This window comes from Leuciscus leuciscus (genome assembly GCF_965113295.1).
Source record: "Leuciscus leuciscus genome assembly, chromosome: 6".
In the NCBI taxonomy this organism is placed as follows: Eukaryota; Metazoa; Chordata; class Actinopteri; order Cypriniformes; family Leuciscidae; genus Leuciscus; species Leuciscus leuciscus.
Window position 1 is genome coordinate 33664418 of NC_138730.1, and position 17426 is coordinate 33681843.

At 38.7% G+C, this 17426-nt stretch overlaps 1 protein-coding gene and 1 long non-coding RNA gene across 2 annotated transcripts in view; both read right to left on the reverse strand.

The window, feature by feature from the left end:
- Window positions 1–1194: 1194 nt before the first annotated feature.
- insra (insulin receptor a) overlaps window positions 1195–17426 on the reverse strand; it is a 72259-nt gene continuing 56027 nt past the window's right edge. The window contains exons 11-21 of the mRNA XM_082173874.1: window positions 8420–8703; window positions 8179–8318; window positions 7511–7670; window positions 6722–6824; window positions 6555–6622; window positions 6124–6353; window positions 5193–5303; window positions 4882–5041; window positions 3950–4079; window positions 3701–3835; window positions 1195–2863 (exon numbers count right to left, since the gene is read on the reverse strand). Coding sequence (XP_082030000.1) covers window positions 2509–2863; window positions 3701–3835; window positions 3950–4079; window positions 4882–5041; window positions 5193–5303; window positions 6124–6353; window positions 6555–6622; window positions 6722–6824; window positions 7511–7670; window positions 8179–8318; window positions 8420–8703 — 1876 coding nt within the window. The 3' untranslated portion in view covers window positions 1195–2508. The remainder of the gene's footprint in view (window positions 2864–3700; window positions 3836–3949; window positions 4080–4881; window positions 5042–5192; window positions 5304–6123; window positions 6354–6554; window positions 6623–6721; window positions 6825–7510; window positions 7671–8178; window positions 8319–8419; window positions 8704–17426) is intronic.
- Window positions 11227–17420, reverse strand: LOC309501713. The gene is made up of 3 exons (XR_014206984.1): window positions 17172–17420; window positions 16120–16327; window positions 11227–15269 (listed from the first exon to the last, which is right to left on the reverse strand). It is a non-coding gene; the product is annotated as an uncharacterized lncRNA (long non-coding RNA).

The window sequence follows — 17426 nt, forward strand, 5'->3', positions numbered from 1 at the left end:
TTTTTATTTTTAATTTTTTTAATTTACGATAATAACCCTGCTTCACCTGTGTGTGTTAAATATTTCAGCAACAAGACAACTAGATTTAGATTTCATGAAGTAAACAAGAGAAAATAGAAATAAATCTAAATAAATGAAATTGAACATGTGTGAGGTTGGGCCAAGTAGCCTAAATAACTCCCAATTAATTCCGTTTGAATGACTTTGCATTCCACTTTTTAATGAAAATGGAATTTTGCTGTCCATATTATGGCACAGCCACAGTGACATAATCGACCCTGCATTCCACAGAACCTGCTCAGGTCACTGGTCAGACCGCTCACATCTCGCAGAACGTCAAGTAGTAAAGCTAGCAATGGATAGCGTAGCAACAAAAAGCGCCTCAGTTCCGAGTTGTCCTGTGAAGATGTCAACCCTCTATCCGAAATCTGCCGTCTCTTGGCATTATCTTGGCGCCTGGGACAGGCAGGATAGTGGGGAAGAGGAGATTGAAGTACGCCAGACAGAGATTGAAATGTCCCTCCACCACGGCGAAAACTTCTCCGTCTCCTTCTCATGGACCGACGACGACGACCCAGTAATAGACTGGGGTGAAGAGCAGAGGCCAGCAAGAAATAAGTCCCCAAGAATTCGGGACCTGTGGAGCCCGATCCGCTATTCTGTCAGGTGCAGGAGTGTAAGGAGGAGACACAATAAAGTGGAGAACAGGATAAATTAATCCCCAATAAAAATCTGAGGAGCCTTAAAAGTTGAAGGAGACATTATACTGGGTAGATCAGGAAAGAATTAATTTTAATACTGGATGGTTTACTTAAAAAGTAAAAAAAAATATATATATTTAAAAAAATTGTAAAGTTGGAAAAGTTGGAAGTTTTACTGAATGAATGCGTTTCCACCGAGGTGACATTCAGCTAGTAAAAAAAAAAAAATTGAGCTTTAAAACTTGGTGTTACACAAATGCTTTGCTCTTACAGAAAATATAAAGCGCATTCCAATTGTGAAGTCGAACATCACTTAAGTTAAAGGTGGATCTTTGTGAAATAGGGTGGACCTCTATTCTGCGCCTCTATCCAATGATTTTATTTGTATATTTATATATGATTTATTATTTATCAGTGACTAAAGAATCCCAATTAGGCTGACATTGTTAAACTTGAAGAGATAGATTTATATTAAATATAAATAAAAGACAACTTCCTGTTTGTGGGATGAATTTTATCATGATCTTGCATTTTTGTCACATGTCTCTTCACAGTTTAGTTATCGCACAAATTGTGCGAATTTGATGTAAAACACTTCCTTTGATAAAACGATCCTCTTTCTATGCCCTGTGCTTTGAAAGACTTTCTCACAACCACTCACAAGTTCACACAATTACTCGCAAGAAAAACACGACAGAAACACATCTATTCGCTCTTCTCGAATGCACATCACTGCTTTATTTACAGCAGTTATTTCCATTGATATCAAGACTTGACATCTGAAGACAAAGGCGTCTAGTAGATACTCCTGTGCATCTTGGAGCTGCTGGCTGATCAGGGGGGTCCAGGATGATTAGTATAATTTTCGGATTAGAAAAAATAAAGATTCGAGACAAACATGTAAAAACATTTCTACAACCGGCAATAACTCGAATGACGACATCAACTGTACAAAAACATCAATAATATTTTTATATATACTTTTATCATCATCATCTATACCCACTAAAATATATCAAAGCAGCAACTATTGGTCAATCTGAGGAACTCTTTAAGTCAAAAGTCCTGAAAACAGTTTAAATATCCTTCAGCTGTAAATGTGTGAACACCAGGGGGGGAAAAGAAGAAAAAGAGCACAGGCAAGCAAATAAATAAAAAAATAGAGTCCAAAAATCTGTTCGTTCTCTCTGTGTAGTCTGGAATACTGAGTAGCAGGTAGAAAAGCAGTGTCTTGTACCTGTAGACAGTTAGTTCTTGGAAGGACGCTAAATGTCATCCAACAGTTCCCAAGTTCAACAGGTTTGCCACCAAAGCCCAAAGTGTCCAGATTCAGACACAACTCCATGTTGTCATGACATAGGCCACAAACAGAGTAAGGTCACTTTTTTTTTTTTTTATCTATATTTTGTCTTTTTCTGGAGAGAGTTGGTGGATCAGGAGAGAGTCTGAGGAGATGTATGGTTTAAAGCAGCCTTCTGGTTGTCTGAGGTTAAATTCACAGTTTGTTCCATTTGACCAGTCCTTGAAACTTGGCAATATATATATATATATATATATATAAAAAACAAAAGAAAACAAAAAAAAACAAAAAGAAAAAAGAAAAGAAGCAGTTAAAGTGTATTTTCTTCTTTAAATACAAAAAAATGCCTGCACCCTGTATCATCATCATATACTGAGGCAGTAAAGAAGAAAACGAATGTCCTGAGATTCCTTTCTGAAGGGCTTCTGATATAGAGCTCAATAAAAGTGAATCTATAAAATGATGGGGAAAAAAAAAATCTAATATAGCTTGATGTGGTTAATAATATTAGGACGGGTTAGATCGGGGTAGGGATAAGATGCGTCCATTTTTCTTGCTGCCATTCATATGCGTATACGGCACATGCTCCTCATAACTCCCTCGAAGGCCCACGGATGAGCCCTCGTCCCCATCTAGACAGCACTCCCTCTGAGAGTACGAGGAAGGGTCCAGCGGGATGCTCTCCATGTTCTCCAGGTCCATATCAAACTCTTCCGTCTCAGGCGGCTTGTTCTCCTCACTGTAGAAGAAGGAGACCTCCTGAAACGAGGGATGCAGATCCTCCCGGAGCATCTCGATGATCTCCTGGAAGCTGGGCCTCATTTTGGGATTGTAATGCCAGCTCATCTGCATCAGGTTATGCCTGGAAGATCAGGAAACAGGAGACATATCAGTTAAAAAACTGAATTCCTTAAAATTCCACTACATTTATTTATGTTAAATGTAAAGCCATATCAGCAGCAAGGCTTTCTTCATGGTGAGATCAAAGTGAATAAAAAGTCATACAATTAACAAAAAACTATAAGACATTTAAGATTAATATAAGAGAATATGTCTAAAATACATTCAGGTGACACGTATCAGCTACACACATCTGTGAATTAAAACATTGTCTATTTACATTAAAAACAGTGCAGTCCAATAAAATATGATTAACAGTCATTGGCGTTTGACAAGGAAAGCATGATGGTGGCTCTTCACCTTTCAATAAATAACCATGTGTTAATCTTAAATGACCTAAAAGGGACTAAAATAACTTGATAAAATTCATATACTAGGATTTAATTTGCTATAACTTAAAAATTCCAGTAACAGTTTCTAAGTCAATTTATGGAGATACATTATAGCTATAATTTCTAGCTTGTTACTAATTGTCTTCTTGTAATAATTTTTTTTTTTTAAATAAAACAGAATTATAAACAAAATGTTGAAAAGAAAACTTGAAGTTTATAGAAAAATCCAAATATTTCTAGCAAATACAGAAATACAGAAACAATGCACATCTTAAAATAATAATTATTTCGTGATATGCAGGTGAAAATATTGGCAGGGCAAGTAGACTACTATAACTACTGGTCCGACTGTAATTTATTTAATGGAAAAATCCATTATGAGCCCAGATACAGTAGGCTAAAGCTAGTACTGCAATAAACACCAATAAAAGATGTTAACATGGGCAATATTTCAGTAATACACTCACAATCTGTCTGCGCAGTTGTCAGGTCTGTCCAGGTATCCTCCCTCCATCACAAACTTGAGGACTTGTTCATTGGACAGCCCCTGGTACGGCTGCTCAGCCAGAGTACTGATCTCCCATAACACCACACCGAACGACCTTGACAAGCACAACGTGAGTCATTAGTGACAAAAACATACCCTAAGGATTTTCCTACAACAATGACACGTCTTTGTATGGTTGTTTGTGTGTGTGTGCATATGGTCGGCTCACCAGCAGTCTGAATGAGCGGTGAAGACTCCATCCTTCAGCGACTCGGGGGCCATCCATCTCACAGGAAGCAGGCCCTTCCCACCCTTTCTGTAGTAATCCGTCTCATAAATGTCTCTTGTCATGCCAAAATCTGACAGCAGTCAACACAAGACAAAATAACACCATTAGAAAGCGCTTAAAATAACAGATGACACATTCCACGTACGAGACATACTACAACACATCCTGTGCTTCATCCACACTTGTACCTCCTATGAGCTTGCATTCAGCATCTCATTTTGGCACTTTTGTGTGGCATAGCTAGAATATTTGACTAGCTATTTTATTTCAGAAACGTGCATACTAGACCCAAGACTAGTTCCACCCGGACAGTGAAATGTTTATCATAAATGGACATAATTATACACAGTGTTTTTTCATCCACACGAAAAACGAAGCATCTGAAGCGACACCTATTTTGAAAAAATACATTTTAACAAGGTATTTACAGAGGAATAATAATCGTGGGGCACGATTAATCAGTTCAGAGTGTCTGCCTTGTGTTGATTCTATGCACAGAATCATTGCGCTTTAAACATTAGTGGACTGCGTCTGGCTGTTTGGCCGGAAGTTAGAATTTTAATTTGTAACGTGTTAAATATGGATATTTTTCTTACACAAACGCATGGCTTCGCTTCAGAAGGCCTTTATTAACCCCCCGGAGCCGTGTGGAGAACTTTTATGATGGATAGATGCACTTTTATGGACTTCAAAACAGAAATGGCCATTCACTGCTATTATAAAGCTTGGAAGAGCCAGGACATTTTTTAACATAACCCCGATTGTATACACCTAGGATGACTTGAGGGTGAGTAAATCATGGGCTAATTTTCATTTTTGGGTGAACTATCCCTTTAAACTTTAAATAAATAAACCCCTATCACATTACGTACCTCCAATTTTTACGGTCAGGTCTTCGGCCACCATGCAGTTCCTGGCAGCAAGGTCACGGTGCACAAACTTCTTGGCGTTCAGGTAAGCCATGCCATCTGCTATCTCTGCGGCCATTTGAATCATCTCTTTCAGCGTTGGAGGAGGCCGACCTGGGTTATTCTGTAACAAAGTTTTTAAATATTTAAAAAGTAAGTCCCTTTTTTGGGGGATTTTAATGTATAATATAAACTAATCTAATATTCTACCTCCTTAAAACGGATCTAAAAGCTCTAGCAAGTCTGATAGTGACACTTCTGGTGTGATTTGTTACCTCTGAGTCAGGTCTGAGAGAACGCAGGAAACTCTTCAGATCTCCATGTGTCATGAGCTCCATCACCACTAGAGTGGGCTGGCCTTTAGACACCACCCCCAGCAGCCTCACCTAACCCACAAAATCATGTCAGTTACTGTACATATCAGACTATGTCAAAGTCCAACCAGTGTTATTGTAATGTTAACTAAACCTAAACCTAAGACTGTTAAATAATTTTCAGTAATTAAAATAAAACCTGAAAAAGCATATGTTGAAAAAGGTGATTAACATCTTAGTTTTTACTGACAATAAACACATTTATAATGTTACAAAAGATTTATCTTTTAAAATAAATTCTATTGGTTTAATCTTTTAAATAATCTAAGAATCCTGAAAAATTGATTCATCGGTTTCCACAAAAAAATTAAGCAGCAAAAACTTTTCAACACTGACAATAATAAGGACCATTATCAATATTTGAGGACCAATAATAATAAATAATATCTGATAATGATTGAGCACACAAATCAGAATATCAGAATGATTTCCGAAGGATCGTGTGACTGAAGACTGGAGTAATGATGCTGAAAATTCAACTTTCATATAACAGGAATAAATCACATTTAAAAATATATTCAAATCGAAAACTCTAATTTTAAATTGTAATAACATTTCACAGTATTCCTGTTTTACTGTATTTTTTATCAAATAAATGCAGCCTTGGTGAGCATAAGAGATGTCTTTCTCGCAATTATTCCAAACCTTTGAGCCGTAGTGTATATATAAATATTACATTAAAAAAGTTGCCTAGGTAACTAACTTAAATAAAATGTACTATTTAAAATTTTTAAATGAAAACTGAAAATATTAAAAATAATAATAAACAGTATATAAACAAAACTAAAATAAGACAAAACATGCAGGCTGACATGCAAGAGACATGTCTTACCACATGGTGGCAGCTGAATGCCTTCATCACAGAAGCTTCGTTGAGGAACTCAATCCTCTCTCTGAGGCTGGCCGACTCGTTAACCGTCTTCACCGCAACACAGGTCTGTGGCTCGCCTTTAACTATGTCCTTTCCGATGCCCTCATACACCATTCCGAAAGATCCCTGGCCTAACTCTCGCAATAGATTAATCTTGTCACGTGGCACCTCCCACTCGTCTGGCTCATACACTGCACAAACATAACAGACATGCAGGACACACAGTGTCATATTTGAAATGAAGCAGATCTCAAGCAAAGGAGAAAGTCATTTAAATGTTATAATCTGCCTAAATCGATGGTTAATGTGATCAACACTTCTATTAAAACAAAATTAAATGTGCATCATTTGCTACCAAAGGTCACACGCAGAGGGAAAGGAAAATTGCTCACCCTCATCTGGGCTGAAATACTCTGGATTTGGGGAGGTATAAAGTCGCCCAGTTGGACCTTCTGTTTGCCTGGTCAGATGAACACACAAAATTAAAGAAATTGATTACTTACCTCACAAAAAATACTTTCCTACAGTTGTCAAAACAATCACAATACAGGACACTTACTTTTTCTTAAACATGAAAAAGCCCACACTTCCCATCACAAGTAGTAAAAAGACACAGATCACCGGACCAATCACAATCTTCAGCATGTTGGATGGGTCCACACCTGTTCACATAGAAAAAAAAAAAAACATTCGACACAATGGAAAAAAATAAATATATAATAGGTGTGCACTTTAAAACCAAGTTGTGTACAGGTACAGTACACAATGGAGCAAACAATAATTACAAGATTAAATAAAAAATATTATCTATATACTGATATTAACAGGAAGCCTTAAATGCCAAGGAATATATTTTTTTTCAAATGAATATATTGTACATAAATTAAAAATATTATTAAAATAAAACACAAAGCAAACTTAACCAAACAATAAAAATGAACACACAACAAAACCAATTTATCGTAAAAAAAAAGAAAAAAAAACGTAACTGATGACATCTTCCATATTGAACAACTGTAACATTTTGACAATTTTTCCCTAATGAAGACTAAGAGGTTGAAACTTTGAAAGTTGTTCAATAAAACTTGGTGTCAGTAGTATTAGTGTTTTACTTTTTGCTAATTTTTTCTTTTTTCTTTCCAGTTTTTAACTTTGTTTATACTCTGTAGCACTTTGGGATTGTTTTTAACTATGAAAAGTGCTTTACAAATAAAATATATTATTATTATTATAGGGTGTGAATATTTAGTATTTTTTCCACATATACAAACCTTTTCAAAATTCAGTTATGTATAATTGAATAACTGAAGATATAATATTCATAGGCATTATGGACAAGCCATCTTACGTAGGTCCTGAACATAGAAGTGTGTTGGCTCTGTCCACGATCCATTGCCTGCCAGGGAGGTCGCTCTGATCCGCACTGTATAGTTCCCAGGGTGCACCACTCTCAGCTTGCAGCCTCCGTCTGCAATATAATTCTTCCTGGATACGCAGTGGTGCAGCTCCTAAGACATAAAGGCATGCAGTTAGACAGATAACCCATATTGCAGTGCACATCGGACTCAAGCCACCCATTATCCAGCGTCAAAGGCTCTGTTTTTATCCTGTTTTTAAAGTTCATCTCACACTAATACATAAATATTACTCATCAGACTTTAATGAAACTGGCATAGGTCAGTGTAAACAGTTACAACAGTGTTTCAAATCCATCAACCGAAACAGGTGTTTTGATCATGTTTTGCTTTGCTTACAACAATTATTAACCTTTATATAATCATCACTTGTTTATCCGAGGCTTTTTTAAAAACAGCATTAGGAACATTACTCCTGTCTCTGGCTGGATTTCTCCATGGTTACAGAAATACACAGCTGATGCAATTATGCTAAAAAAGCTTGTTTATTTGGAGCTATTTGGAGATTTCAACAGGATTGATAAAAATCAGTTTAAAAGTGCAGCCAGTGTTCATGGGAGCAGAGTGCAGGCTTCGATCTCCATCCTGTGTAACAACTCACCTCTGTATCTCCCAGTCTCTTGTAATGGACTTCATAGAGAATAATCATGCCGTTAGGGGCCTTAGGCTCCATCCACCTGATGTGTACAGAGTACTCAGACACCTCATAGATTATCAGACCCACAATGTCATCAGCTTTCTCTGTACAAAAACAGAAACAAACAGATGACAATAGGGGATATAGCCAATACAAAATAGCTATACTCTATGAAATAATGCATCATAAAATTACAATCCCACACCTTCGGGCATGGTGCGGGCACTGACGTAGGCCGCCATACTGCAGCGAGCGGGGTCATTCTCATGGTTGCAGGCATGTATTTCTATCTGGTAGCTGGTGAAATGGCGCAGATTGGAGATGACTGTTGACTCTTTGGCATGAACAATCAGTGAAATCTTATTGGCCTCTGCTTCCTCCTCTGGGCTACGAGTGGCAGAGCCATTGGGCAACGAGGAGGGCGTAGTGAAAAGACGAGAGGAGGTCCTATTGGCAATGCCCACCAGAGATCTGCGCTGTCTTGATGTCCTGGGTACACAGAAACATGTAAAGAGAAGGAAGTCAGTCTAGATTTAGGTTCAGTCTTAAAGGTGGGGTAAGTCGTTTTTGAAATATGCTGTTGGCCAATGTTGATGTTTGAAATCAGCCCAAACAAACACACCCCTTCTTCATTGCTCCGCCTCCAAAACTCACACTCCAATCCTACCAGCCCTGCTCTGAGTCGGTCTCAAACCTCGATTCCCCTGCGAGTCGAGTGCACTAACAATGACACTAAACACCGCATTCACTAGCAGTCGCCAGCGCGACTCTGACTAGCTGGCCTCCGTTACGAACGCAATCCAAGAGAGGATGTTTGTTTATCATAGCAGAAGCACAGCAAAATAAAGCGCAGATGATGAACGAATGACAAGGAAGCACAATTTTTTTTACGTACAGTACACAATAGTAATTACAAACAAGAGTTGTTTGTTAGTTGCCAACAGCACAGCAGCTCCAGACACACAATGACACTCAAACCCAGTGTTACAGCCGCGTCGGTTTTCAGGCCTTCCCACTTCCAGTGCTGGACAGCGTTTCAAATATTAACATGGATCCTAAAGCTCTTGCCCAGACATGACTACTGCTGATTGGTTACACGTTTGTTGTTGTATCGGCCCGACTAACTTCTAAACAGCAAATTTAAAAAATGACTTACCCCAACTTTTAAAGCCTATTCAGGTTGTACTTTAAAGCCTGGAACACACCAAGCCGACGCAGACGAACTAGCGCTGATGAAAGCCGACTGTGTTGTCGCCTCGCGTCGGGGGAAAAAGCTGCACTTGAACACACCGAGAGAACTACAGCCGACTGTCAGCTAGAATGCGCGTTCTGCGCCTGCGTGTAAATGAGACAGCTGTCTATTTCTGCAGATATATTCGTCTATATTCGTCATTCAAAAAGGGAAACCGGCGCTGCCGGCTGCAGTTACACAAACCGTAAACAAAGCAGTGCGTGCTTACCGTTTTGAATATCAATCCTGCTAAACACTGTCTTTATTCCACTCCTCTCTTGTTAATATTGAAATATTCGCCAAGGAACACTCAGATAAGATGACATATCATTAGAACAGCCTTCTATCTGTACCGTTTTGACTTTGCTCGCTATTTTGCTATTATTCTCGTGCACTGACTCGGTCACTAAGCTGAACAGCCAATCAGAGTTCCCTCTTTCACCGACGGCCCGACGCCGATTCAACATGTCGAATCGGCCGTTATAAAGCCGACGAGGACCAATTTCAGCCGACGGTGCGGAACACACTGAGAAGATTTAGTCGGCCGACGCACGGAAACTGCCCGACGGCCGACCGTCGGCTTGGTGTGTTCCAGGCTTAAGATGGTTTCTATCTTGCATTAGAGCATATGAATGACTGTTGTACTGTTTGTGCAAACAGGCATTTAATTTGCCTACAATACATCACTGATTAGAAAACAGATGTTTGTGGATGTTGAAAAAGTGTGCTAATGTTGTGATTCCAGCTGATGCGAGTAATTTAAGCAGCCTCACTCAAAGACCAAACAGCAGTCTGATTGACTAAATGACAGTTCTACATGTTGCAGCACTTATTTCAACCAATAATCTAATGTTCATCTGTACTAAACAAATGTTCAACCCTTCAAAGCAATGAGGGAAAAATTTAAAATAATATGACATATGCCTGATGACGCAGAGTCTTTTCTTCACTCTCGCTCAGAAGGAAAAGGGCAGCACAAATGACAAAGGACAGACCACAAATTACAGTTTAGGAAATATCTGGAATCTGAAAGAAATGAAAGTGACTATTCATTCAACAGGTCTGAACCGATTGAAATATTAGCAACTTTAAATCTTTTGGACACAGTTTTCCTTCTGTTGACATGAATGAATGAATGAATGAGGCATTTATATAGCGCTTTCATATGTACTACTGTACACCCAAAGCGCTTTACAATCATATCAGGGGATCTCTCCTCAACCACCACCAGTGTGCAGCATCCACTTGGATGATGCGACGGCAGCCACAGTACAACGGCGCCAGTGCTCTCACCACACACCAGCTATAGGTGGAGAGAGGAGAGAGAGTGATAGAGCCAATTCAATGTAAGGGGATTATTAGGAGGCCATGATTGGTAAGGGCCAATGGGTGGAATGTAATGTAAGGGGATTATTAGGAGGCCATGATTGGTAAGGGCCAATGGGTGGAATGTGGCCAGGACACCGGGGTTACACCCCTACTCTTTTACGAGAAATGCCATGGGATTTTTAATGACCACAGAGAGTCAGGACCTCGGTTTTACGTCTCATCCGAAAGACGGTGCTCTCTGACAGTATAGTGTCCCCGTCACTACACTGGGGCGTTAGGACCCACACAGACCACAGGGTGAGCGCCCCCTGCTGGCCTCACTAACACCTCTTCCAGCAGCAACCTGGTTTTTCTCAGGAGGTCTCCCATCCAGGTACTAACCAGGCTCAGCCCTGCTTAGCTTCAGTGGGCAACCAGTCTTGGGCTACAGGGTGATATGGCTGCTGGATATTTCCTACTGAAGCAGGTTGTTAGCAGAAACACACTCATTATGAAAGAGAATTTGATTAGACAAAAATACTTGCCACCTTTAACACAACTAAGATGTTGTTTTTTGATTTAAACTTTAATTTGGCAAGGATGCATTCAATTGATTTGAAAAGACATTCTATTTCCATTCATCAAAGAATCCTGATCACGGTTCCCACAAAAATACTAAGCAGCACAACTGTTTTCAACATTGATAATAATAAGTGTTTCTTGAGCATATTAGAATGTTTTTTGAAGGATCATGCAACAATGAAGACTGGAGTAAAATTGGAGTGAAAATTTAAAACAGTTAATATTTCACAAATATTATGTTTTTTACTGTATTTTTCAGTCAATAGATTTTCATTTAAAAAAATCTTACCGGCCACAAACTATTGAAAGTTGGTGTATTTGATACATTTAACCAGAAGACAAAGTCTAAATGAGTATCTTTGCTAAAGGGTATTTTGGCCATATTATACACTAGTACAACACTAGCATGCATGGACTGCAAGCCGCAAAACTCGAGATGGGTCTGTCTGCAGACTGCAAGAGAGGGGCGTAACTTGAAGTTGTCCAAATCACACAGAACCACAAGATATGTCAAACTCAAAACGAGATGTTGTAGGCAAGATGCCAGCTCGTATAGAGACAATGGTAAGAATATTTTCCCGAGATAACCGTGTAAATCGAAGTGTATAAGTCATATTGCCACTTTTTACATTGCAGCAAGGGCAGAGCAAAACGTTTTGAACTTTGAGTTTGTCAATCTGTCTCACTGAGTGTCCCACAGATGCCAGCAGCACAACACAGTAGTAGATCGCCCTGGAGTGGTCACTTGCCATTATTAAAATGTAAATACATGGGTAAGATGTCACCTAATAGATGTAAATGCATAGATGTCGCCTAATTAATTTTTTTCTATACCAGTTTACGACTGTTTCCTCTTTATTTTTTGTGCAGCTGTGTTGTTTTTGAGTGACGATTCCTCATTTATCTGTCCATGTTTGGGCCTAAGTGATGATTTAAGTTGAGGTTCTAATGCTAAAATTATTTGAATCATCATAATATAATAATTACTTCTACAATAGACTAATGCTTTGTTTTAGACAATAAGTGTTTCTTTTGATTTCACATTTTTCTTGCTGTGGTGGCACACCACTACTAAAATGAATACTGAGGAAACACTGCTACGAGAAAATTTCGTATTAAAAAAATAAATAAATCTGAACATGTTTTTCACATGAACCCATCTCTTCTTTTGTCAACAGGTGTGGTAAACTGGAACACATTTTCAGAGGAATATAAAAGGACCTACAGAACTCTGTATCTAATATCCTGTTGCATTCAATGCAATTCTCTATACAAAGACTGTGAAACCTACAGGGGAAAACTACAAGGATTAGATTCTACTGTTTTTATGTGGCTGGGGCACTTTCTGAGATCTGATTTTCTATTGGATGTAGTAATGCTGCATTAGTAGCCCAGAACAGACAATATTAGTGCCAGAACATTTTAGATTGGGTTTGCAATGCATAAACCCTCATTGTGTTGCCTTTCAATTAAAAGATTTTGTTATGGGTGTGCTTGTTGTTCATGTGTCTCAAAAGTATCATAAGATTTGTTTGTCAGCTGTGTATTTAGCTGTTCATTAGTACTGTGTTTATCAGTCAAAAAAATTTATCATCAGCAAATCAGGCATACAATAAGACATCAAAAGATGTTTACAATTATAAAAAAAAGGAAATAAAGCCCAATTCCAAAAGGATATATTAGTGCTTGCTCAACACTCTAGTTGAGGTGGGACGAATAATTAATAAAACAATACATTGCAATATGGTTTCTTGCCATACATCATCAGTACCCTGGCACTAATGCAGATTACAGCTTGCTTTACTGTATGCCAAAACAAGCATTTTGGTTCTTGACCAGCTAAGAGTCAATTTAATCAACTCTAGTATGTTCAGTTTATGTTAAACTCGTGCGAGAGCGATTCAAAAGCATACGTAACTGTCTGTTCTCTAATCGCTCTCGTGTTACTTTGATGCCATACACCGACCAGTCTGTGAATCGCTGCTTTAAGTCGGAAAAAACAGTGAGCAATTTGAAGTGGGCGTAACCTGAAGTGGGCGTAACTTGAAGTGGGCATAACTTGAAGTCTTGAAGGTTACAGAGTACAGACAGATTCTTTTGCAAAATTCCATTCATTACAATTATCGCCTCTAGAGGGAGCAAATGAGCATTTCATGTGGTTGGTTTTAACTATTCTAGTGGTAAACCACTACCAGAGCACCAAAGCCTTCAGTTATTTCCTCCTATATAAGAGCTCAGGACAGGAGGATTCAGCACTTTTGGTGTGCTCTAAGAGCCAAAGCATTTCCGAGGATAAAATCATCACAAGTAAAATCATATTTTAATGTCTAAAAACAAACCGAATACTTTTTATAGACTGTAAAGTCGCTGTGAATAAAAGTGCAGACCATCTGCAAAACTCAACCATAATATGTAGAACAATGAAGGGTAGTGAGACAAACCACCTGTGTAAGAGTCTGCACTTCCTCTGAATGCGTTGTGGTTGTCCTTGTCAACATTGTCCATCCCTACCACAGACCAGACAACATCTTCAACCCAAAACAAAGATTACACTAAACCAAGGCCTGTACAAGGCAGGAGAGAAAGTTTGTGTGTACATGTGTGGAACGAGATCTTTAGAGCCAGCTGTGAGCTTCTGAAGGCCAAAGATATACATAGAAGGTGGAAACGCACCTAACAAAAACATGTACTCAAGGTCTTGGTGGAGTCAAAAACAGCCCGGCGAGGGAAAGCGGTCTGACCACTACAAAGACGTTCAACCCTGAGCTTAGAACTCTGGAGAAAACAGATGAACACAATAACAACATGAACAACTTGAGAATCTCCACCCAGAGGGTCACGTCAGCTGAAGATTGTGACAGCTGCATCTCAAGAGTCTTTGAATAGAAAAATATCTGTTTCTGAGCCCTTTACACTATTCTGATAATAGGGGGAACTATTTTGAAAATTGATCAATCTGTTGATTATTTCATACATTAAAGGGTAACTAAACCCCTGGTCAGAGCCTGACTCCACCCACTGGCAATATTAGAAAAATGCTAGAAAAGTGGGCAGACCCCAGCGGAGATAGAGGGGACGAACCGTGAGCGGGGGGTCGTGCACCTATTTTTTTTACAGTCTGTGTCAGACTCTCTAAAATGGAGAGTGACTCACAGGGTCGCAAGACGACGTAAAGTACATGCATCTGATGAGTTTTATCGAGCTGATGTCAATAGCGCGCGCTCTCTATAGGCATTTTCATATTTTGCCACTATGTGAAAAAATCCAGCAAAATGCGCCGGCGCGTTTGTCGACCCCAGAGGATTAACTTTAGCCTAACCATAAATTGTGATTAAAATATATATGATCACTCACATCAAGACGCCGCTGCGGTGGTGGAGTCCATGCAGGAGGAGCAGCGGTTGGCACTGCGTCGCTTTTCAGCGCGAGCTGTGTGGAGAAGCCCATTTCCACCTCTATTGCGTTGGAAAAGCAATTCCGCGTAAACTGCAGGTTTCACACTCACGGTCTTCCAGGCCAAGTGCATGCAACCACTGGCGCCTAATTTCCAAGTCTGATGGAAAGCTATGCAGCTGTTGCAACCAGCAACACTACACCTACGTACCCTCCTGAGCACTGTACTAAATACAGATAAATCTACGCTAGCTCGTACCAAGGGCGTGGTGAGCTCGTACCAAGGGAGGGCGCGGTGAGCTGGAACCTGCTTACGTCATGTTGTACCGCTTACGTCACGTAGTACCGCAAACATCCAATAGGAAAATTCAACTGCAGTAGCCACCGTTCAACCTGAAGAGGGCAGCACTCAGACGTTTTTACACCATATATTGTAGAATTAAAACACTTTATACCCAAATGTCAAAAAAGTTACTCGAATAATAAAGCCCCATTCTTACAGATCATTAACTAAAAAAAGTTGGTTTAGGGTTTAGTTACCCTTTAAAGGTCCCGTTCTGCGTGATCCCATGTTTCAAACTTTAGTTAGTGTGTAATGTTGCTTTTAGAGCATAAATAATATCTGTAAAATTATAAAGCTCAAAGTTCAATGCCAAGCGAGATATTTTATTTAACAGAAGTTGACTACAAAAAAACGGCTCGATTGGACTACATCCCTCTACTTCCTTCTTTAATGATGTCACTAGAACCGTTTCTTGACTAACTTCCGCCCACAGGAATGCTCCCTCAACTCTACTGGCTACTTGCGCACTTCTTATAACTTAGGCTACTGTGTTTACTCAGCTCTTACGTGATTTTCTTAAGTAAAACTGACGCTTCATCTTTTGTGTGATGTACAATAAACTTTATTAAACTCATCAGTACATGTTTGATCATCATTCAGACAGCAGACTTGTAGGCTATTAATAAATAATGGATACATAGCCTACAAGCAGATGACAAATACGTTATAATAACCGTAATTAAACTACTAAACCATACCTGTTTCATCTCTATACAGCACTCTGACTCTGTAGGCATTATTGTCCGACTCGAAATGAACGCCGTTACTGAGAGTTTCTGATATTATCATCATTCCGTGAGATGAATTTTTCCTGACAGACTGAGCGCGAGCTCATGAAGCTCCGCCCCCTGTGTCGTCCAGCAGCAGCTCATTTGCATTTAAAGGGCACACACTGAAACAGCTCGTTTTTCTGAGCCCCAAAAAATGTCAATTTAAACATGCTGTAAAAAATGATCTGTTGGGTATTTTGAGCTCAAACTTCACATACACACTCTGGGGACATCAGAGACTTATTTTACATCTTGTGAAAAGGGGCATAAAACAGGACCTTTAAATTAGATATTTCACATCTTTCACAATGCTCTCCTTCAAACTATATGAAAACGGTTTGCATAAGTTTATATAATACATGATATATACTAATGAAAACATTTCAATAATGTATGCTACATATTGTCTATATATGAAAATTGCATTATATAATTTATATATGCAATATACCATTTATACAAGAAAGTCTCTATAATGTATCTATGCTATAAACAAAGATCTCAAGGTGAACGCATACCTTCACTCCAGGGGTCTAACAACTAAACATCAAGTCAGGAATCTTGGTGTGACACTAGAGTCAGACCTTAGTTTCAGTAATCATGTCAAAGCAATAACTAAAACAGCATACTATCATCTGAAAAATATTGCAAGAATTAGATGCTTTGTTTCCAGACAAGACTTAGAGAAACTTGTGCATGCTTTCATCACCAGCAGGGTGGATTATTGTAATGGACTCCTCACTGGCCTTCCCAAAAAGACCATAAGACAGTTGCAGCTCATACAGAACGCTGCCGCCAGGATTCTGAGCAGAACCAGAAAATATGAACATATCACACCAGTCCTCAGGTCTTTACACTGGCTCCCAGTTAAATTTAGGATTGATTTTAAAGTATTATTACTGGTATATAAATCATTCAATGGCCTAGGACCTCAATATATTGCAGATATGCTCACTGAATATATACCCAACAGATCACTCAGATCATTAGGATCATATCAGCTAGAAATACCAAGGGTTCATTCTAAACATGGCGAGTCTGCTTTTAGCTATTATGCCAGCCGCAGCTGGAACCAGCTTCCAGAAGAGATCAGATGTGCTCCTACTGTACTCACTTTCAAATCCAGACTCAAAACACTTCTGTTTAGCTATGCATTTACTGAATGAGCACTGTGCCACTGTTCGTCCGACTGTTTGTACTGTACTGTATTTTATTTTTCTAAGCTGTTTTAATTATTCTTATTTCTTTTAATTATTTTAATTTCTTCTATGTAAAGCACTTTGAATTGCCATTGTGTATGAAATGTGCTATATAAATAAACTTGCCTTGCCTATATATTGCCATATTATAAAAAGTTTATATAATGTGAGCTATGATTTGCATACATTAAATAGTATATGTAATATATACATATTGTGTTTATATGTATGCTATATATTGTTTATGTAAGGAAAATTATATGCTATATAATATATGCTATATATTGAGCGCAATTTTCATAATAATTTTATTTTCATTACCGATTATATGATTAGTGTTTGCAGTTCTAATCTACACTAGTTAAATGAGGAACCGTGGTATTTAC